The sequence below is a fragment of the Phodopus roborovskii genome, unplaced genomic scaffold (genome assembly GCF_943737965.1).
Source record: "Phodopus roborovskii unplaced genomic scaffold, PHOROB, whole genome shotgun sequence".
NCBI lineage: Eukaryota > Metazoa > Chordata > Mammalia > Rodentia > Cricetidae > Phodopus > Phodopus roborovskii.
In genome coordinates, this window is record NW_026125489.1 from 1,642,727 (window position 1) to 1,664,252 (window position 21,526).

At 52.8% G+C, this 21,526-nt stretch overlaps 1 protein-coding gene across 1 annotated transcript; it reads right to left on the reverse strand.

Moving 5' to 3' along the window:
• Positions 1-227: 227 nt before the first annotated feature.
• Positions 228-16,993, reverse strand: Myo1a (myosin IA). The gene is made up of 27 exons (XM_051176093.1): positions 16,867-16,993; positions 16,656-16,771; positions 16,284-16,378; positions 15,527-15,631; positions 15,272-15,318; positions 14,841-14,904; positions 14,559-14,657; positions 12,128-12,231; positions 11,892-12,039; positions 10,991-11,109; positions 10,826-10,912; positions 9,802-9,867; positions 9,561-9,665; positions 7,148-7,210; positions 6,762-6,962; positions 6,414-6,640; positions 5,885-6,085; positions 5,621-5,714; positions 5,180-5,329; positions 5,020-5,088; positions 4,696-4,770; positions 2,397-2,531; positions 1,709-1,815; positions 1,325-1,457; positions 1,062-1,214; positions 789-916; positions 228-481 (listed from the first exon to the last, which is right to left on the reverse strand). Exons 1-27 carry the CDS (start codon positions 16,978-16,980, stop codon positions 352-354), a joined length of 3,135 nt encoding a protein of 1,044 aa, XP_051032050.1. The 5' UTR covers positions 16,981-16,993; the 3' UTR covers positions 228-351.
• Between the last annotated feature and the right edge of the window lie 4,533 nt (positions 16,994-21,526).

Consider the following 21,526-nt stretch of genomic DNA (forward strand, 5'->3'; position numbering starts at 1 on the left):
TCTTTTCCTTATTGTTCGTCCTGTCTGGTTCCCAGGAGCCTAAGGGGACACATGGCGGGGGGGGGGGGAGGATGGGGTTGGAGGGCCCAAGAATAACTGGGCAAAACTCACAGTCACGTAAGTCAACAAATGTACGCAACAGAGCCAGGAGATAGCATGGACCCACCAACACTGCCCACACCTTTTTAAGCCATGATTTATTAGTGGGCAACTGGGATTCTGGGAAGGTCCAGGGAACAGAAAGGCCGTCTTCAAGGGTCCCAGCTCTGAGCCCCACCTCGAGATCAGAAGAGCTAGACAAAGGTTCTGGTCCAGAGGAAGAAGCTGCATCCCCAGGAGGCCCTGGCCTCCTCACGTGCGCACAGTGACCTCCATGGAGCGACTGCCCTTCTTCTTGCAAACCAACTTGCCGTTCCCATTCCCCTGGGGACCCTGGGTAACCCTGACAGCCACACTGCTCTCCTTGAACTTCACTGAGAAACTGGAGGGAGAAGAAGAAGCAGACGGGAGCTAAGGCCTCCATCCCCTTTGTGCACGGCCTCCTCTCCCCGGAGCAAGGGAGCAAGCGCACACCCCCACCCACCCGATGACTCAAGGCCCCAGAGAACGTGGTGCTCAGAGCACAGTGGCGAGGGGAGGGAGGTGTGGACAGCCACTGAGAAAAACCTCCAAGCCCTGCCCTGCCACCGTCTGCTTCGCTTTCTCATTACACGAATTTCCCGGTCACAATGACCAGGAGTCCGGTCATCTGTCCCAAGCTGTCCCTCATCACCAGCTCATGGCCTTACTTCTCAGTCACAGTGACAGGGAGCTGCTTCTGTGTGGCATCCAGCACAGCTTGGTACATCTTTGTGAGCAGTTCAACCACGTGGTCGCTGATCAGCAGGATGTCCCCCTTGGAGTCTGCCGACGGCATCTGAGGAAGAGGGGAGATTAATTTTTCCTTCCTTGGGAGCAGCCTGAGGGACATCAGAGACCCACAGTGCGTTTCCTTCTAGCATATCCAGTCCACCTGGCCCAGGGTGCACACTCTGGAGACCTCCCCCATGTAGCGCAGATACCTCACTCAGGTGTAAGCCGAGGAGGCCATCCTGGAGGCTGGTGACTGTCACCCCAGTCACGTTCTCCAGCCCAATGACAATTTGGGCCTGGGACTTCTTGGCATCTGTGAGAATCACGTGACGCTTGGTGAGGAGGAGAATCCGGGCAGAAGTCTAGAGAGGACACAGGAAATAGCTAGGTCGGGCACTGTCACCCACCCCTGCCACTGGGGAAACTCGGTAGCTGGCCCGGCCCTTTCCCCTGTGGGGGCCCTGGTCTTTACCTTGCCATTACCACGGTTGACTTTCTTCACCGTGTCTGCCAGCAGGATAGGCCCTTCCTCCCCGCCCTTCAGTTTCTGCAGCTTGGGGTTCCCCTGCAGCCCAATGTAATCCCCGCGGAATGGAATCGGGACACTGGGGGCACAGGAGGGGTGTGCTGTGAGAACGAGGCCCTGCGCACCTCCCTGAGGGCCACGCCCCCTCCTCCCCCATCTCATTTCAGTCATCCGATGATATGATCCAGGATCCAGAACTAACGCCATCCATGGACACCGCAGTGTCCCCCTCCCACGCCTGCTGGCCAGAGACTGTCCCCAGTCCTCCCAGGCTCAAGCTTGAGAGGCGGCCAGGCGACAGAAACAGCTGCAGCATCTGCAGGCCCTCACCTCTGGGGGTAGGAAGCCTTCTTGCCCTTGAGCAATTCACTGGCACAGAGCTTCTCCCTCAGCATCTGCACCTGCCTCGGGGACAGCTGATCTCGGAACTTCTTGCACTACGAGGAGGAGAAAGCTCGGATCACAGAGGTGTAAGCCAGGGCTAGGGAGCAAAGTGAGGGAAAAGGGAGGAGAGGACACGGGGGAGTGACAGACTAGACACCAAGGGACCAACTGAAGGGAGTGGAAGAGAAAGTGTCAATACAAGCCCCTGGAAAGCCCAGCACACAGGGCCGGGCCTAGCCTACATGGGCGTCCTACTGTATTTCCTGGAACAAAGAAACCCAGACCACACTATGACGTGTCCTTCTCAGACACGAGAAGGACAAATATTGTGTGCCTGCCGCCTCCAGGCGTTTCCTACAAAAGCGAAAGTCATTGAAATAGAAAGTAGAGGGAGGTCAGGTCAAAAGGGCAAAGAAGAACAGAGGTATGAGAGAGGGTGGTGGCAATGGCCTCCCAACAACCTGGACGCACTTGATGCCAGAACTCCAACACTTAGAAAGAGGAGCATGATTGATGCTGCGTGTGTGCAATCTACCAGGGTAAAGGGTAAAGGGACCTGGGGCAAAGTAAGGGGGCGGGGCAAAGTAAGGGGGCGGGGCGTGTCACCCTAGAGATGGGTGGAGCCTGACCTCACCTTCCACTGGTAGAAGAGGCGTTGCAGCTCCTGATTGGCTGAATTGAAGCACTTGTAAGGGGCAGCTGGCCATGTGTTGTCCAAGACTTTGGTGGATGGTAAATTCTTCTTCAGATCCAGGAAAAATTTCTGTGCCTGCGTGAAAAGTAGAGGCTCGGGAACAGGGTCATGAGAAGAGCCACTTTCAGGATGGCAGACTCACACCCAGGTCCTGCCACTCAAAGAGGAAAGCAGCCCCCTCCTGAGACGCAGGGGCAGAGCTGAAGAGGCGGGTCAGTGTTGCCTCTCTGGTCTCTGGCATTGAGCACTGTGCTTTGAGATGGAAAGCTCTGGGACACAAGGACCTGACACCCAGGGCAGTGAGGTTGGGTGATCCAACATCAAAGCTAGTCTCTATATATTGTTCCCCTGGCTTTTGTCTCTCAGGTCACAATGACCTACAGTTGGGGCTATTGTCTGCGTTGGTTATTAGATGGACATCACATCTGCCCTCCTCTCTAATCAACGGTGCCTGACACCTCACCCTCCATTCAAACCCTCCACTTGGAGTTCAGGGTGCTGTCCCAGAACCCTCTGGATTCCCAGTGTCCCAACCAGAAAGGCCCCTCACCACAGCCCTCACCATAGCCCCTCCTTCTTGGCATGCTCAAGGACAATGGCGGCCAGCCTACTTCTGGCTGATCAGATGTTTCAGCTCCGCCCTCAGGGATTCTATCCAGTGTGTGAGCTGCAGCTCAAAGTCCTCACAGATGCCCCAGCATCGCCCACACTACCCTTCCAGCCGGTGTGGAGTTGCCCAGCATGGGCTTTTTCAGGATCTCCAGAGTCTAAGCCTGCCTAGAGCCATGGGCTGCCAAAACGTCTGTTACAAGACAATCTTAGGCAATGGCTGGAAGCTCAGAAATTAAATACTTCACCAGCCCTACCATTGGTCAGCTACTGGCCCGGGGAAAATGATTCAGCCTCTCTAAGTCTTAGCTTGTTTTGTTTTTGTTTTGAGATAGGCTCTCACTATGTATGACGCTCTGGCTGGCCTGACACTTGCTGTGTAGACCAAGCTGATCTCCACCTCACAGAGATTTGCCTACCTCTCCCTACCCCCCAAGTGCTGGAATCAAAGGTATACATCACCACACCTGGCCCGCGTCTTAGTTTTTTTAACCTGTCAAGTCGGAGAAAGCAGGGGCCTTGGAGTTAAGCATGGGAGGGTTGTAGCATATTGTCAGTCCTGGAAGCCTTGGAAGAACCAAGGACCCAGGACTCTTGGGGTGTGATTTATGGGACCACACAGCTCCCAGGTGATGTTCAGCAGCAGCAGTGCGGGTGAAAGAAAAGTTGAAAGACGGAACTGTCAAGAGGTGAAGTGCAAAATCGGAACACAGACCTCGGGTGTCTAGCAAAACAGCACGTACTGTGGGGAGAGACAGCATGGTGGAGCCAGCCCAACAGGCCAGGCTAGCATGGGGCCGGGGAGAAGGAGAAGGGAGAGAAAGGCAGAGGGCGTCAGGTGCCGCTTCAGAGCCCCACCTCTCCCCAGCCAAACAGTCCTGGCTTAGCGATGACAAAGTCAGTGCCAAACGCAGGCACCTCATGCTCAACTGAGCGTCCCTGGCTAAAGCTAACAAACGCCGTTGCCTAAGGTCAGTTACACGCCTTCCTGCAGCCCACAGGCTAAGGCCCCCTATGTTCCATCGTGTCTGGCTTTTACCCAAGGCTTCACTGCGGGACTGTCCCCTCTGTGGCTTTCTCGGTATCCTCTGGGAAGTGCCACCCCTACCTAACAGACATCCTGCCGGAAGCCATCCACAGAGACGCCCCACCTCACCCCTCACTCGTCTGGGCATTCAGAGGAGACGGACACCAGCCAGATGTGATTCCTTTGACCTCCAATTGGAGGTCAGGCTAGTTAACCCTGCGTCCTCATTACCCACTTACTTCCATAAGAAGGCTAACTCTCCAGCCCTTCTCCCCCAGGTCTGTGTGTTTTCTCTGCTCAGACAGGAATGCCACCACTGTCTACAGCCAGCCTACCACCCTGAACGTGCCAGATCTCATCTGATCTTGGAGGCTAAGCAGGGTCTGGTTAGTACTTAGTACTTGGATGGGAATACCAGGATACACTTGAGCCAAGCGATGTGGTTGTGGCCACAGACGTCAGAGCCTGCTCCCAGTGTGTGACTGTCCTAGCTCATAGAGTGACAGTGCTCCGAGGGGAAGCTTGGAACCAACCACCTCCCCATGCTCCCCCAAGACTGCCCCAACTCCTCTGCCAGACTCACGCCTTAGCCCCCACACTTACGATGCTTGCATAGATAAAATTTGACAAGGTTAGGGCAGCGCCTGACCGGAAGTATTTTCGATAATTCTTGCGGGCCTAGAAGGATGAGTGAGGAAGATGTCAGCACGGGACAGAGCCTAGGAGAGGTTCTGCTATTTGTTTTCAACACAAGTAGAGTCAGAAAAATAAATAAACAAAGGCTGAGATTTATAACACGAAAAATGATTCCAAGTCACCAACAGATACAGGCAGAAACACACCCAGACCTGCACACCAGTCTGCTGCATAGGCCAGAGCAGGAGGTAGGTCTCAGCGTCACGACACGACACATAAGCTCTTCCTTACCTTCCAGCCTCTCACAAAAGCCTGGATCAGCATTGCTGATACCTTCATCTTCTCATAGTGCCTCTTTTGCTGTGGGAAACATGGGCACTGTTAGAAAAAAGCTACATGGTAACCCACCCACCCCTGCAGCAGGAGTGATGAGGGTGGGAAGGGCTGGAACCTTGTTGCCCCGAAACCAAGCGGAGATGAGAATCTGACTCTTGCGCATCTGCTGGTAGTAGGTCCGACAGCGCCAGCCGCGGTAGACCTTCTGTATGAGGGTGGCCAGCTGCTGGAGCCTCCGGCGCCTTTGTTCCTCCAGGTAGAAAAGCTGGGGTGGAGGCGAAGAGGGGCTTGCTCTCCCTTGCACTACACGGGGCGGAAGCTCCCCAACCTGCCCATCTTTTAGTGCCTACTCCAACCAGGCCAGGCCCCTTGGTGAGCTCCTAGCTTAGGGTAGGGAAGGTCAAGCACTCGGTCCCCAGAGTGGTGTCTTCCTCATGACCCATCCAGTCCTGCATGGGATGCTACCTTCTTCCCTGCTACACTCCTTCTCAGGGGAGCCCCTCACAGGCCCACATTCTACCCCCACCAAATGCAACCCACCCACTTCCTGACTCACAGTCTTGGGGCTTCTGATAAAGATCTTTGTCTTCCCATAGGCCATCTCCTCTGAAGACACAGCCACAGACTCCAGGACCTTCTCCACACCTTCCCTACAGGGGCAGATGGGGACAGCTGTGGAGAGGTGTGTTGGGCAGGGTCCTCATCCCCACCTCCCCTATCCCTCTGAGGCCCTGTTGAAGAGAAGCATCATTTCCCCCCAGGAAGCCATTCCCCCTCTTCAGAAGAGTTGCTCAGCCCCTCTCTCCCCGCTGGGTCTTACCGGTCTCCCCCATTCCAGTGAGGCCAGGTGCTGCGGCTCAGCAATCGGTACCTTTCCAGGAAAGGCTTATAGACCTGGCGATGGGCATAGCCAGCCCTACGCACCCGAACATTCTCCAGCAGCCCCAGGTATCGGGCCTGGACCACAGCCAGCTCTGGGGAGAACCGCCCTTTCTGTTGCTGGTCGTTAGGCTTTATGCACCTGGTCAGGAAGACGGAAAGACACAGGCTCAGGAGCAGACTCCATGCCAAGGATGCTGCCTGGATCTTCCAGGGCCTACTCCCCACAACCCCAAGGTGGGGATTTCAGTAGAAGTGAAAGGAGACCCTCTTGGCCTCCCCAGTTTCTCTCTCTTCCGACGCCATCCTCCCTGCCATAGGGTGCTCGGCTGGCTCCTCATCTGGTCCCTTCCTCCATGAGGACTGAGCTCCAGCACCCTATGCCAGGGTCTCCCCAACACATACGTGTTCTGCCAGGCGTGGACCTCATCCCACATGAAGGATGTTCCCCTGTGTGTCCAGCTTTTCACCTGATGTAGTTGGGGTTCTTAGAATACAGGTTCTTCATGAGTATGGCCACCGAATTCTTAAACTGGGTCCCAGCGGTGGGGGGACGTTTGAGAGATGCTTCCTTGGGATTACCCTCTGGGAACAAGGATCGAAGGAGGGGATGCTGGGCCTTCCACATTGTCTGGGATAGGTCTCGGAAGAGCAGGTCGTTATTCTTGTCGATGAAGCCGGTTACGTTGTACGTCACCTGCAGAGGAGCCGACGTGGGTTCAGACGCCAGGGCCTACTTCCGGCGCCTGGACGCGCTCTCGGCTCTCATTTGCACACCCGCCTCTGCCTCTGGCTGCCACACAGCCTTACTGCATCACCTTGCCCGCATAGTGGCAGATTCGGAAGCAGCTGAGGCCCATGGTGTGGTCGTACTGGCGCTGGGCATTCTGGGTGACTTTGCTCTCGTAATGACTGTGCTTTGAGAACAGCTGGTTCAGCTTTGCTAGGAAAGTTGAGTCGCTGACCACCCCAGGCCTCAGGCACTCCTCGTCCAGCATGGCCAGGATGCCTCGCTGACTCTGGGTCAAGGGGACAAGATCGGTGTAGGCTTGACCTGGTCCTTCAAGATGTCCACATTATCACTGCTGCCCCTCAACCCCCTCTTTTTCTGTCACCCTCACCAAGGTAGGGGGGAGGCAGGGGAAGGGGGAATTTCAGGCGGTCTGGAGAGGGAGGCCCCGGGACTGAGAGAACAGCCACTCACGTGCTCAATGAGGTTACAGATGATGCCGTTGTCAAAGTACTCCACCTTTGTCCACGGAATGCCCTGGCAAAGGGAGACACCAGTTATACAAACAAGCCCAGGGAATCTCCAAAGTCCTCGCCAGACCCCGCTCCTTTAACCCACCCTGGAAGGAACTTCTGAACGCCCTGTCACTCAGGGAGGACCTTGGTGTGATTCTGTTTACAGCCCAGTCCTCCCAGGATGGCGGAGATTGTGCGTGTGAGTGTGTGTGCGTGTGAGCGTGTGAGTGTGTGTGAGCGTGTGAGTGTGTGTGTGTGTGTGTGTCGGGGAGTGGGTAGGCACACAGCAGAAACCAGAGCCAATGCCAAAGGTCTGGAGATGGTGCAGGCTAGGAGGGAAACGTGTCAGGCGTAGGTAGGAGCAGAGAAGGACCCACACACACGGGGAAGAGGAACAATAACTACAGTGTTGGGACACGATCGAAACATCTAGAGAACGTGAGCGGTGCCGTTACCCAGCAACAAAGTCAATCCCATGCATCTTCAAAGGTCCACACCTGTGGTCTTAGTTCAACAGCGCTCACCATGCTAAAACACAGGCTGCTTGCCACCCTACGCTCACTGTGCATCTCAGCACGTCTGGGGTGCACCCAGACATCGACATTTCCAGCCTGCCTCCAGTGGTGTGGTTGCATCCGGTCCAGGACCACACACATTTCAAAAACTGCCGATCCAGGACTGAGGTGTCTCACTGGATAAATGTGCCTGTTGCCAAGCCTGACAACCTGAGTTCTATCCCCAGGATCCACTTGCTTGATGGAGAGAATCAACTTCTCTAGGCTGTCCTCTGACCTCCACACAAAGTCTGTGACACATACATGCCCAACACACACACATACACACACACACACACACACACAAGACACGACACAAACAACCACACACAACATACACACAACACACACACAAATAAATAACGATTCTTTTAGACTGTAACTTTTGAAAACACGGCTTGCTCTCATGCTCTCTGCTTTGAGTTCTCGCTGAACTTGACACTTACAGGAAGCTGTCATAATCCCTTCCCAGGGGCCAGACCACTCGGGTGGAGCCTTACCCAAACGTAGGCTACGGCACACAAGCCTTTGCCTCTTCCCTCACAGTTCCTTAGAGAAAAGAGACCGAAACTCAGTCTCCATGAAGTTGCCTTCCTACATCTTCCCAAAATACCTTTCCCAATGGGCTAAGTGAAATATGACACCCTTGTCATGCCACACAGCCACAAAAAGGATTATCTTGCTAAGCGATGACAAGTACAGAACAGGGTGTATTTACTGGCTTTTATATATGATATATATATACATATACACATAATTGGTAAAAGACCTTCTGGTCTTTGTGGGGAGGAAAAATGGAGTGTTTAGGGGCAGAGGTGAAAGACTTTTATTCACCTACTTTTAAAAGTTTTTCAAGGGGCTGGAGAGATGGCTCAGAAGTTAAGAGCACTGGCTGCTCTTCCAGAGGATCTGAGTTCAATTCCCAGCAACCACATGGTGCCTCACAACCATCTGTAATGGGATCTGGTACCCTCTTCTGGTCTGCAGGCACACGTGCAGGCAGAATACTGTATACATGATAAATAAATCTTTAAAAAAATTTTTTTTTTTTTGTATTTTGAAATAGAGGAATGTATCACCTCTGAGCATTTAACTTGTTAAAACAAAAAAATATGTGAAACCACGTTTTAAAAGTCTTCCGTGCATTGTAGCTGAAAGGCTTTCTGTAGAGACCAGCCCTCGAGAGCTCACAGGGGACGTCTCTGGAAGGGTTTAGGGAGTGAGACTGTGCCGCTTATTTGCTCACACTTGGAAGACAACTGGCTTAATCAGAGAGCTTATCTAACACCTAGCCATGGGACACAGGGGTTTACAGTGAGTCAGAGAAGGAGTGTGGAAATCCACCACCACAGGGTACTTCTGTGAGTCACTCTAGAGTAATGCAGCTCTCACAGCAGACAGCAACATCACCCTGGGCCCCAGGGAAGGCAAAGGATCTGACGCGTTAGCAGAGATGGACGTGCAGGGTGCCAAGCCCAGGAGAAATGTCCCTTCTCGATTTGTCTTGCAGTCTGCCACGGGCCAAGCACAGCTGTCAGTTCACTCATATCAGGACTCCACACACAAACAGCCTTCCATCCATCTGTGCCTCCCTGACTGGCTGGCCTGCGGTGGAAGGCTAGGGACACGGGAGATGGGAAGCCGGGTGAGTTAGAAATCCTGAGTGCTCAGCTCTGGGAGGGAAACATTTCGGCCTTTGTGTTCCCATCTGGGGACAATGAGAAGGACGCTGTGACGGAGAAGAAGGGCATACGTCTGGAAGCCCCTTAGCAGGGCGGGAGGAGGCCCCTTAGCAGGGCGGGAGGAGACTGGGCCCACCTCTCTCTTATACTCCTCTTGTTCCTCCTTCAAGGTCAGCTCTATGAACACCTGCTGTAGTTTCTCGTTGCAGTAGTTGATCACGAACTGCTCGAAGCTATTATCCTAGGAGGGGAAGGACGGTGGCTTACCTCAGACCCTCCCTCCCTCACGGCCCCTCTCTCACCCACCGTGAGCAGGCCCCCCCTGCCCCACCCCACAACGGGGAAGCAGGCGACTGAAGTGGGCTGATGTCCCTCACCTCCAGTATCTCAAATCCATAGATATCCAGGACTCCCATAACCTTTCTTTTTTCCTCGGTGTCCACCTGAAGAAGAGGGGACAAGTGTGAGGGATGGAATGGCCCCCTGGGCACGCCAGGTGGATAGGGTTAGGGTAGGGACAAGCAGAGCTGTAGTAAGCTTGACCAAGCTGGACAGGAACTGTGGTGTCCACCGTCCTCTCGCATCTCCTCAGGACAAGCAGAGGAGGAGGACGGAAGGAAGGGAAGACACAAATGGATTCCACCATGACACCAAGGAGGAAGACATTAAACGCTCTTAGGACAGTGGTTCGGAACCTTCCTAACGCTCCGCTCGCTGTGGCCCTGTAATACAGTTCCTCGTGTGGTGGTGACTCCTCCCCTGCAACATTATTTTCATTGCTATTTCGTAACTGTAAATTTGCCACTGTTAATAATCATAATGTAAATATCTGTGTTTCTCGATGGCCTTAGGCAACCCCTGTGAAAGGGCCGTCCAACCCCCTAAGGGGCCACGACATACAGGATGAGGACACACTGCCATTAGAGGCATGGTAAAGAAATGCACAACATATACACTACGTGGCTTTTATTCAGCTATAAAGAAGAATCAAATTATGTCATTTGTATTGATGTGTATTGATTAGTGGCTGCTGCCAAATCAGGAAACTGAGGCCCACTGTCCTTTTGTTTTGTTTTGTTTGTATTTCTCTCTACAATAGCTCTGGCTGTCCTAGAACTCTCTCTCTGTAGACCAGGCTGACTTCAAACTCACAGAGATCCACCTGTCTCTGCCTCCCAAGTGCTGTGATTAACGGTGTGCACCACCACCGCCAGGCAAGGCTCAGTATCCATGAAGATGAAAGACCAGTTAAGAGCTGGACCTGACTGTAGGACTCAAACTCCTAGAAGGTGGGGTGCCTTCCTCCTCACGTCCCTCTCTCGGTGTGCTTCAGAAACCAGAGACTGGAGCCGGCAGCCAGGGCAAGAAGATGGGGCGGGCTCTGGGAAGGCTGCCTCTCACCTTGATGCTCTCATTGATGCGATTCACTATCCAGTCAAAGAGGCGGCTGTAAACATTCTTAGCCAGGGCATCCCGAGCGTATTGAGCCTGGTGGGGGGGCAGTCTCATTAATGTGTGGCAGCCCCAGGACAGCCTCAAAGTCAGCTCCTCCGAGAGGGCTCTCACCTGCGTGACATTCAGTGCCGTGACCACCTTTTCTTTGGCTGTCTCCATGGTTCTCGAGCACAAAGCTCTGTCTAGTTCCACCGAACTCAAACCCATCATCTCCCCAATCTCCCGGATATCTAGAATGACAGAGAGGTCCAAGGTGGCCAGCGAGGGGACCTCATCTCAGTGGGGTGGGGCCTGGATGACCGGCCGGTGACCCACTTTGGCTGGGGAGGTCACTGCCGTTGACTCAGGAGGACAGGGACACACTGCCCTGCAGGATCTACTTTCATGTGAGAATCTCCTGAAGCAGGCCAGACTGTCGTCATGTCTCAGAAGACTCAGCTAAGGCTCTGAGAGCTGCAGACTAAAGCCGAAACACTTCCAGGAGCTCATTCCAAAGTGCTTTGGAGAGCGATGGGAAGTCCCTTTGGAGGGGACCTGAGGAGTGGTCTGAGTATGAGTGTACCAGGTGAAGCCAATCACGCTGGAGTACAGAAACTGGACTCTGAGTAAGGCATTCAGAGCGGGCTCCAGCAAGGTGGTGATGGGGGATGTCCTTGTGTATGTATGTTTCTTATTGTTTGATGAATAAAACACTGTTAGGCCAATAGAGGCAGGAAGATAGGCGGGACTAGGAGATGAACAGAATTCTGGGAAAGGGAGGCGGAGTGAGGCCTGGAAGAGATGCTATGTAGCCTCCAGAGTAACAGATCCTGGCATCCCCTGGAAAGCCAATACCACATGAAAATATATAGATTTGTAGAAATGGGTTAATAAGACAGAGGTAGCCAATAAGAAGACCTCGCCATCAGCCAACAGTTTAATAATTAATATATGTCTCCGTGTGCTTATTTGGGGCTGAAGGGGCTGTGGGAGGAGGCGGGACAAAAACCTCCATCTACAAGGTGGCACCAACCTTTCCCGTCAGAGATGCCGCTTGCTGGTATCCCGTTGGACTGGAACTCATCTGTCAGCTTCACATTCCCCAGCTTCAGCACCAGAGCAGTCACCTCCAGCACTTGCCTGATCTCATCCTCCGAGAACCCAATCACTGACATGGCACTCTTGGGAAGGAAACAGGAAGTGAGCTGAGCTAGTGGGGTCAGCCCAGTGGCCCCACTCACAAATCCTGGGCTCAGCTGCCTCCCTCACCTGTGCAGCCCTGAAGTTGGAGGCGTCATCCATGCCACACACTCTGGACACATCCCCATTCAGGTAGGTGTAGTGACTTGCATCCTGCTCAAGCTTCAGGGCCCCTGGAAGGGTGAGTATAGAGGGGAAGGGTTGGCATGTGCCATCACCCCATGACCCTTACCCCTTTGGATGGGGTTAATATTCCGAGGACAGCAAACTGACTTTTTGTTTGTTTGTTTTTCGAGACAGAGTTTCTCTGTATTGTTTTGGAGTCTGTCCTGGAATTAGCTCTGTAGTCAGGCTGGCCTGGAACTCACAGAGATCCATCCACCTGCTTCTGCCTCCTGCGTGCTGGGATTAAAGGCGTGGGCCACTACCACCTGGATCTAACTTTTTTTTAAGTTTTTTTTTATTTTATGATGATTGGTGTTTTGACTGCATGCATGTCTGTGTAAAGGTGTCAGAAGCCCTGGAACTGGGGTTACAGACAGTCGTGAGCGGCCATGTGGGTGCTGGGAATTGAACCCAGGTGCTCTGAAGAGCAGCCAGTGCTCTTAACCACTGAGACATCGCTCCAGTCCCAGTAACCTAACTTTTAAAGTGGTTTTTTAGGGCTTGGCATTCGTACCTGCTGGAGAGTTGCACAAGAGTCTCACTGGTTTTTATTCCCACCCTTAGGGTCCTAGACATTGAAAACAATCAAGCAAACCCTCTCTCCTGCTCAGGCAAGTAAGCCAGGGCTGAACGGAAAAGACCTATCTGCCTGCAGCCTCAACGCCCTGTGCTGTGTCAACACATCCTAAAATCTGTTCCCTGGCCCTGCTGCCTCTTCTGGAAGGTTCTCTCCAGTGCTGACAGCAACGCCTAAAGGTTTTCCTGTGTTCCCCTGAGGTAAATGCAACTCTCCCAGTCCACATCATGAGAGCTAGGTTTTGATTTTTTTTTTTCTGTCTTCCCCCAAAATGAGTGATTTGCATGTTGAGGCTGCTTTTCATCTCCATATTCTGTGCTGGCAAACAGGAGATGGGAAGAGTTGGGCAGATCATAAGCTGGGGCATGTCAATTATATTTTATGCAAATGATCTGAGAATCAGAGTAGTGAGCATCGGACTGGAGTTGGTGGAGGTTCCCTCTACCACACAGAGTCTGAAATAGGAGCTTCCTGAGGAAGGGAAGCTAGAGAGAGAATGAGTCAGACAACCTGGGGATAATCACTTCAGGCAGACTCACCCAGACTCAACTTAAACTAACAGTATGGACCCAGCCAGAATAAAACCCTAGTGCCTGTGAGTCATACAAATTGAACAGCATTAAGGCCATTAAGCCAAGAAGTGGGAGGATAAGACAGACCCATGGAGAAACTGGAGGGACAGCTCAGTGGTTAAGAGCACTGGATGCTCTTCCAAAGGACCTGGGTTCAACTCCCAGCTCCCACAGAGCAGCTCACAACTGTCTGTAACCCCAGTTCCAGGGGATCTGACGCCTTTACACAGATATACATGCAGACAAAACACCAATGAACATAAAATAAAAATAAATTGTGCGTGGGGGGGGCAGACCCACGGAGTCTCCGGAACCACAGAGATTTCAAGGAGCTGAAAAAGGCTATGCAAAAGCCAAGCATAGAATAACAAGGAACAGAAGAGATGGCTCCTTGGGGGCTGGGAACCCATGGCTCTCACAGCTAGAGGGGAGACTGAGAGACAAATGCTTGGCAGGTGCGAAGTCCCACCTCTGGCCAATCCAGTTTTCAGGCTGTTGTGGGCACTTCCCCAGGACAGGCAAGGGGATTCATGCTGTCCACTCCTACAGTTAGTTATCTGGGACCAACAGACTGCATGGCAGTGTGTCTGTTCCCACGCCTGCTATCCCTACAAGATGGCGTCCTTTGATGACAGATGATGCACATCATCCTCAGATCTATCGCTAAACCCTAACGTAATGCCCGTCAGGTGTTCAAGAGGCGTTTGATGGATGGATGAAGGAAGGAAACCTCTAAGCTAAGAATAGAAAACCAGGGAGGACTTCCGGGTGATGGTGGCGTACACTTTAATCCCTCAGGAGATGAGGCAGGGAGATCTCCGTGAGAGAAACCCTGCCTAGACAAAATAAATAAATAAATAAAGCAAGCAAAAAACCCTAGAAAGCGCCTAGGTGAGGTGGGTGTGTAAGCCGAGGTGCTGTCACCGAAGCTCTTCGGGGTTCTTGAACATGCTCATACCCTGCCTGCTTCTCTGTGTAACCGTCAACAGAACGGCAGCAAGACAAGGAAGGCAAAGACAGGACAGAGCTGTCATGGGATTCATCCTCACCCAGGAGTCATAAGGCTCTGGGTGGGAAGTGCAGGCGAGGCGAAATGGGGAGGGGCTTGAGAGGAGGGAGGGGCCTAGCGTTCTGGGGATAGGACAAGGTTGGGGTGCCTGGCCATGTGTGCAGGAAGAACTCTTACTCAGCAGCTGCGCGTCTGCTCCGGCCAGGAGCTGGTAGAAGATATGGAAGTTCCTTTCTCCTTTGAGCTGCTTCACCACTCGGGATTTCTCCAGCAGATCTGGGGAGGTGTGGGGAAAGCCCTCATGAGAGTCCAGGGGACAACATGACACATCCCTCTAATTCTACCCTGAGCTCCGGTGTTTCCCAAGGGCTGGGGAGTCTCTGCCGGGAGAAGCAGATGAGCAGAGTGAGGGCAGAGTGGGCAGGTGGGAGAGCCACACGGGAGGGAGGGGACACATACAGTTTGTGATGACACCACCAAGGGGGGACCCTTTGAAGTCAAACTCAACATCCATGTATTTTCCCTTCAGAGAGACCAGAGAAAGCCTTGAGCGGAGGGGCGTGTGCTGCCCTGCTCACTCAGCACACGCGTGCACACACACACACACGCACACACATGCGCAGCACATATGCATGCACACACGTACACGCACACACACACTGGCATGCGTGCGTGCGCGCACACACGTGCACACACACATGCACACACATGCGCAGCACATATGCATGCACACACGTACACACACACGCGCATGCACACACACGCGCACACACAGGCACACATACATGCACACATGTACACGCACTCACGCGCGCACACACATGTGCACACACGTGCGCACACACACATGCGCGCGCACACCAGGCACACAGGCAGATGCGGTCACTCACAAATCGAGAGGAGTTGTCATTGCGAATGGTCTTGGCATTGCCGAATGCTGTGGGGATGAAGGAGGGAAAGTGAGAGGACTGTAGCTCCTGAGGGTGTGACTGCAGAGGAGAGAAGGCCCTTGGTGACCACACCCCCCAGGCTACTAGCCAATCACAGGGGTGTTTGTTTGTGCTGAACGGGAGCAGTAGAGGGGTTGGGGTGGAGCAGAGACGGGGGAGGAGGGTGATGGACAGAGTAGGGACCAGGGTGCTCACCCTCCAGCACTGGGTTTGACTGAAGCAGCTGCTCCTTCACTGAGTTCACCTGCTCGCCTTTCCCACAGACGGCAGCCACGTAGGACATCACCAGCTTACTGGCCTCTGTGCACAAGAAGCTCTGAGTCCCCCGCCAGGGCACGCCCACCCCCACCCCCCTGAGCTATCACAGGGCACACCTGCTTCTACCTCCCTAACTCGGACACCTCACTACAGCAGTAAGTAAACAGGAGAAAGATGACTCAGTGTTTAAGAACACTTGCTACTCTTACACACACACACACACAGACACACACAGACACACACACACACACACAGACACACACAGACACACACAGACACACACAGACACACACAGACACACACAGACACACACAGACACACACAGACACACACACACACACAGACACACACACACACACACACACACACACACACACCTGCCCCTCTGTGTAGTCCTGGCTATCCTGGAACTCACTCTGTAGACCAGGTTGGCCTCGAACTCACAGAGATCCACCTGCCTTTGCCTCCTAAGTGCTGGGACTAAAGGCATGCGCCACCAACCACTACCCAGTGTTACATGCTACTACTCATGGTGAAGACCTAGGCTGAGTTCTCAGCACCCTCTTCAGGTGCCTGCATGTATGTGTTGCAAACACACACACACACACACAGAGGACAGAGCCACCTGTCGGGGAGAGAGGAGGAGACGATTCCAGATGTGATCCCCTGGTTCCCTGAACCAGACACCCCTCACCTGTCTTCCCAGCTCCGCTCTCTCCGGTGATGAGGATACACTGGTCCCGGTCCCGGTCCCTCAGTGATTGGTAGGCCACGTTCGCCAAAGCATAGCTGGCAGGAAGGGAGAGGACAATAATGTGACTCCAGCCCAAGAGGGCATCCTTCCGTCCACCCTTCCGTCCACCCTTCCGTCCAGCCTTCCGTCCATAGCATTAGGCCCACCCACCCCCTTCACGTGGATGAGGTTAGGCCCTAAGTGCCAGGCCTAGGGAGGGCTCTTAGGAAAGACGCTGGAGAACCTCCTTTAGGGGAGGGGATGGGGAAAGTTAGGACGCTTCGTGGACATCAAGCTCGAGCTTTGCCAGCCTCCTCTGGTCCCTTTACTCACATGTGGGGTTTCAGCTCATAGAAGGTGTAATCCTGGTATTTGGCAATGAACTCTGGGCCGTAGATGGGAAGCGGCTGGTAGGGATTCACTGAGATCACCACGTTCCCAATGTAGGTCTGGGGTCAGGAGCGGGTTGAAGCAAATGAGCCTGGCAGGAGGAACACCGGGACCCTCTGGGTACCCCACCGCCTGGCACCCATGGTGAGCTCACATAAATCTCCTTGTTTTCGTATCGAAGCTGGAGGTTCTTGATCAGAGAATCCTCATCCAGGGGTTCCAGGAGGACAAGGTCCTCCACCCCCACGGACCCTTCCAGGACAGGCATACCAAGAGGTTGAGGGTCCTAGGTGGAAATACGGTAAATTGCTGCTGCTTGCTCTGCTTAAGGCCTAGGTCATGGCATGGTGGGAGAAGAGGGCAGAAGGGCCTACAGGAGCCTTCTTTTTCCTCTCTGCAGCAGAGTCCTGTAATCAAAAGGGCCTCTGGACCAGCCTGGCCAGCCAGGGAGGTGGAGGGACCCTCTGACCGATGGGTGGGGGTGGGATGGCTGTTAGATAGCTCCATGTTTGTCCACCCTCTGGGGAAGGGTGGCAGTGACAGGGAAGCGGAGCTGTGCATAAAGGAGAAGACTGAAGGAAGTGTGAGCCCAGCTTTGTCCCTCAGCCAGGGACGGAAAGTGCCCCTCCCCCTTCAGGGAGTGCTCCCTGGCTGCATGCCCACTGCCTGTACCCAACCCAACCCCTATCTCAGTCACCTAATCCCTCCACAATCCCTGTCTCCAGAGCTGTCCTCCCTGCCTTCACCACAGTGAATTCATTTTTGGGTGGCGTTGGGCAAGGTGATGAGTTCAAGAATACAGATCGTCCTTCACAAGGGACAGGGACCCCATAGACCGTGGAAGCAGGCCTGTTGCCCCCAGCTGTCTCTAGCTGTCCCTCCTGCTGTCTTTAATTGTAAAATCTTCAGGGTTTATACTCATTCCTATCATCTTCAGGCATGGACTTTGGCTGAAGAGACACACCCCGTTCTTTAGTAGCTGGTGAGAGAGGTTAAGGCGTGCTAGAGGGTGGGCTGTGGGCTGGGCTGCACAAAGCAGGAATATGACAGGTGTTTCTGCCGGAAGAAACAAGCTCTCTGCATGTGGACTGAGTAGGCAGGGCAGCAGAATTGGTACAATGGTCGGTGCCACGCCCAAGCAGGACTATAATGCACATTCCCCCACTCTCCTGCTTCCCTGAACCTAAAGAACAAGGTTAGAGGCAAGGAAGGAACCCTGCCTTCCCCCCCCCCATTCTGCTTTCCCCAAGCTCCAGTAACTTCCTAAATACCTAGGCTGCAATACGAATAACAGCAGTCTCTAGGAAACATGCACCGTTCATCACAGACCAGGCAAGGCTCTCCACACAAACTTGACAGTGACATTAACCCATGAAGTTGATACTCTTGTTATCCCAAAATATCTCAGATTAAAGCTAAGTAGCCATTCATGATGGCTTGTGACTGTGACCACAATATTCAGAAGACTAAGGGAGGAGGATTGCCGTGAGGCCAACCTGAGCTACACAGTGAATTCCAGACCAACCGTAAGTGCAAAGTAAGATCCAGTCTCTCTCCCTCCCTCTCCCTCTCTCTCTCTCACACACACATGCACACAGAGAGAGAGAGAGATGGAGAGAGAGAGGGAGAGGGAAAGAGAGGGAGAGAGAGAGAGGGAGAGGGAGGGAGACGGAGAGGGAGGAGAGAGATTTGAAGCCACTAGGCAGGAGAGGGTGTGAAGCAGAGTTGGGGGACAGTCTTCCAGTTTGAATTGAGAGGAGTTAAGGATGACTATTTGGAGATGAGGAAGGGGAATTAGATCCAGAAGTGCACCCCAAGGTGACAGGTCGAGGCAGGACTTACCCAGCACCAGAACAAGGGTGTACTTCGATGACCCTTGGAGAATGGGGATGGGGAATCCCAGTCTGACGAATCCCAGTCTGACGGGACAGGGATGAACCACAGAGGCTAAGCGTGGAGAGAGGGCTTAGTTAACAGGAGCTGTCCATGGTGTCAGGCAAGCCAGGCGTCCCCTGTCTGACCTTCCTCTGTGCTGCCCGCCTCCTTCAGTCCAGGCCCTCTGTGCCACTCAGCCCAGAAGAGGCCAGAGAGATGGCTGCTCAGCACAAAGTTCAGGGCTGTTCCTGCTGAGGGTGTGGCTCTCTTAACCCTTCATGCGCCTAGGTAGCCCAGCCTCCCTGCATTTAGGGAAAGGCTATCTGCCTGGCTTTTGTGGAGGGTCTCCAGCAAAGAAGACTTCACACCCCACTATACCAAGAACTTGGAAATGAGAGCAAAAGAAACGTTATTTGTAGCCAAGGAAAAAGATTTTCCAAGAAAGAGTTGGTGATTTTGCCATGGATGGGAGCCGGCTGTGTGTGTGTGTGTGTGGGGGGGTCCTCCCTAGCAGAGAAACAGGGTCTCCCTTAAAGCTGCCTTTTTATCTTCCTGGGAGCCTCAGAATCCTCAGACTGCCTGAAAGGCCAAGTGACAAAATTGCAAACTCTGTCCACTTCCCTTCCCGAGTGAGATCTCTTCGTGGAGATCCCCACAGATTAAAGTCTGAGCTACCGCCCACATCACGCACGAGCAGCCCCACCCTGTGAGGCAGGCAGCGCAGACTCTTCGTTCTGTGGGAAAATCTAGAGGCGGACACCATGCTTACATATGACACTTAAGCCCTAGTTCCACAGCTAGCACATCAGGAACCGGGCACAGGCACATACTTCCCAATCTTGTCTGCCAAAGTTCTGAGGTTTCTGTTTTAATCATGTCTCAGCGGTAGAATAGCAAATAAGACCCTGCAATGCTGTTTCCTGGGCATTAGTCCAGCGCAAAAAAACAGCTCCCCTGACACGTAAAAGCTTACAAAAATCCAATTTCCCAACATGCCTTCACCCACCCAGGAAAGTCCTTCAACGGCTCTACCTGCTCTCTTTTCTAGGAATTACACACAAAGAGAAAATTAAATAATCTTATCACTTAACAAAGCAGACTTGATTTTCCAACTCTCAGCTTTTGCTGCTCGGTTCAAGGTCCGTGCTCTATCACCCAAGCAGCACTCTGCACACGCCTGGTCCATCAGTTCCATTTCCAACCTGCCCTTAAATAATTTATTGATTTACTACATCTATTTGAAGGGAGGGAAGCAAGGCACAGAGAAAGCTGAGCAGAAGTGGTATCAAAACATAATCCCCCGTTACGGGGGTGGGGCGGGGCAGTGTAACTGTGTCGGAGCCAGGCTGACCGCTGCTGTGTGGAAGAGACAGATTAAGAAAACACTTTCCCAGGACCACACCACTGCCAACTCCCACAGCTGGCGCTGCAGCCTGGGTCTTACTTGCTAGGAGTCTGCAGACTTGGGGCTTGTCTTCCTCTACCCATTCACTTGCATATGTGCCTACTGCACACTTTAAAACAGGATGGCTCCTGCTACCATTCATGCTGGCCTGTCTGGCACCCTCAGTGGGCGCCTATATTCCTAGAGGTGTAAATCTAGGAGCTAAGATGCAGGACGTCCGTGGCTGGGTGTGGTAGCACACCTTTAACGCTGGCACCAGGAAGGCAGAGGCAGGTGGATCTAAGTTTGAAGCTGGTCTTCTGGGCTACATAGGGAGCTCCAGGCCAGCCAGTGCTGCATAGAGAGGCTCTGCCCTTCAACCTACAAAAAAAAAAAAAAAAAAAAAAAAGAGAGAGAGAGAGAGAGAGAGAGAGAGAGAGAGAGAGAGAGAGAGGAGACCCACGGGGAAATATAGAGTGGTTCCATCACTCATCACTCTGTTTTACAACATAGAAAACACACATGCAGTCAGCTAGGACTTCGGTGTCCACCATGCTAAAGTGGGGCAGGCTGGTACTGCAGTCACCAGCTTCCCAGACTAAGGTGACTCCTAATCACCTTCCTTTGTCCCTACCTACACCATGGACGAGGTATGGCTCAGTGCTAGTGGAGTCCCTGAGTATGATGCACTCTGAAAAAGGGAACAAGCCGACTCCATGCAATAGGTATTACGGCATGAACATGTGGGACTTGGGAATGGCTCATGACTGTAGTGGCTATGCAAATGACTCTGCCAAAACTCAGCCCAACTACACAGTAAATACAGGAAAGTTTACTGTCTGTGTAACTTGCACTCTGAAGCCGCCGACAAAGAGACAACGATGAACTCCTATCCTTTTGGCACTGGTTTCTGATAGCAGACGGCCACCTGACCACACTGATTCATGCAACAAGTCCCCCCGCCGCAGCAACTTTTAAACGATGCTAGGTGTGGAGGCTCGTGCCTGTGATCCCAGCACTGCAGAGGCTGAGTATGAGAAAAGGAGTTCAAGGCCAACCTGGGCCTCATGAGACACTGTCTCAAGGCTCCCATCCCCACCCCAGGCTCCACAAGAGTAAACCAGTACTCAGAACAAGGAGGTGTTCATAAAAAAGTGTGTGTGTGTGTGGGGGGGGGGTACATAATATGAAACTATGTATTAATTACCAATTATCTAAAGAATGCTCATTAAGAGATTCAGTGGTAAGAGCACTTGCCATCAAGGCTAATGACCTGAGTTGGATTCCGGGACCCACATGGTGGATAGAGAACCGAGTAACACAAGTTGTCCTCTGATGCCCATGTATGCCCAGCATGAGCACACTCACACACACATTCATATAAACACACAAACCAAATAGTCAAGCATTTTAATACAAAAAGACCACTTTACAGCATATAAAACTTTATTAAAATTAGGTTTACAAGCCATATAATAATAATAAAAAAATACAGGCATCATTTTTGCTTATACAAAGGTAGGGGAAGTTAAGACCCATGGCAAACAGCCATCCC

Coding starts and splice junctions, on each gene's coding strand:
- Myo1a (XM_051176093.1), bottom strand. CDS start 16,980: ATGCCTGTCCTGGAAGGGTCCGTGGGGGTGGAGGACCTTGTCCTCCTG. Junction 14,905..15,271: donor ATGACAACTCCTCTCGATTT/GTGAGTGACCGC, acceptor GTCTCTCTGAAG/GGAAAATACATGGATGTTGA. Junction 9,666..9,801: donor ATGGATTTGAGATACTGGAG/GTGAGGGACATC, acceptor TTCCCCTCCTAG/GATAATAGCTTCGAGCAGTT.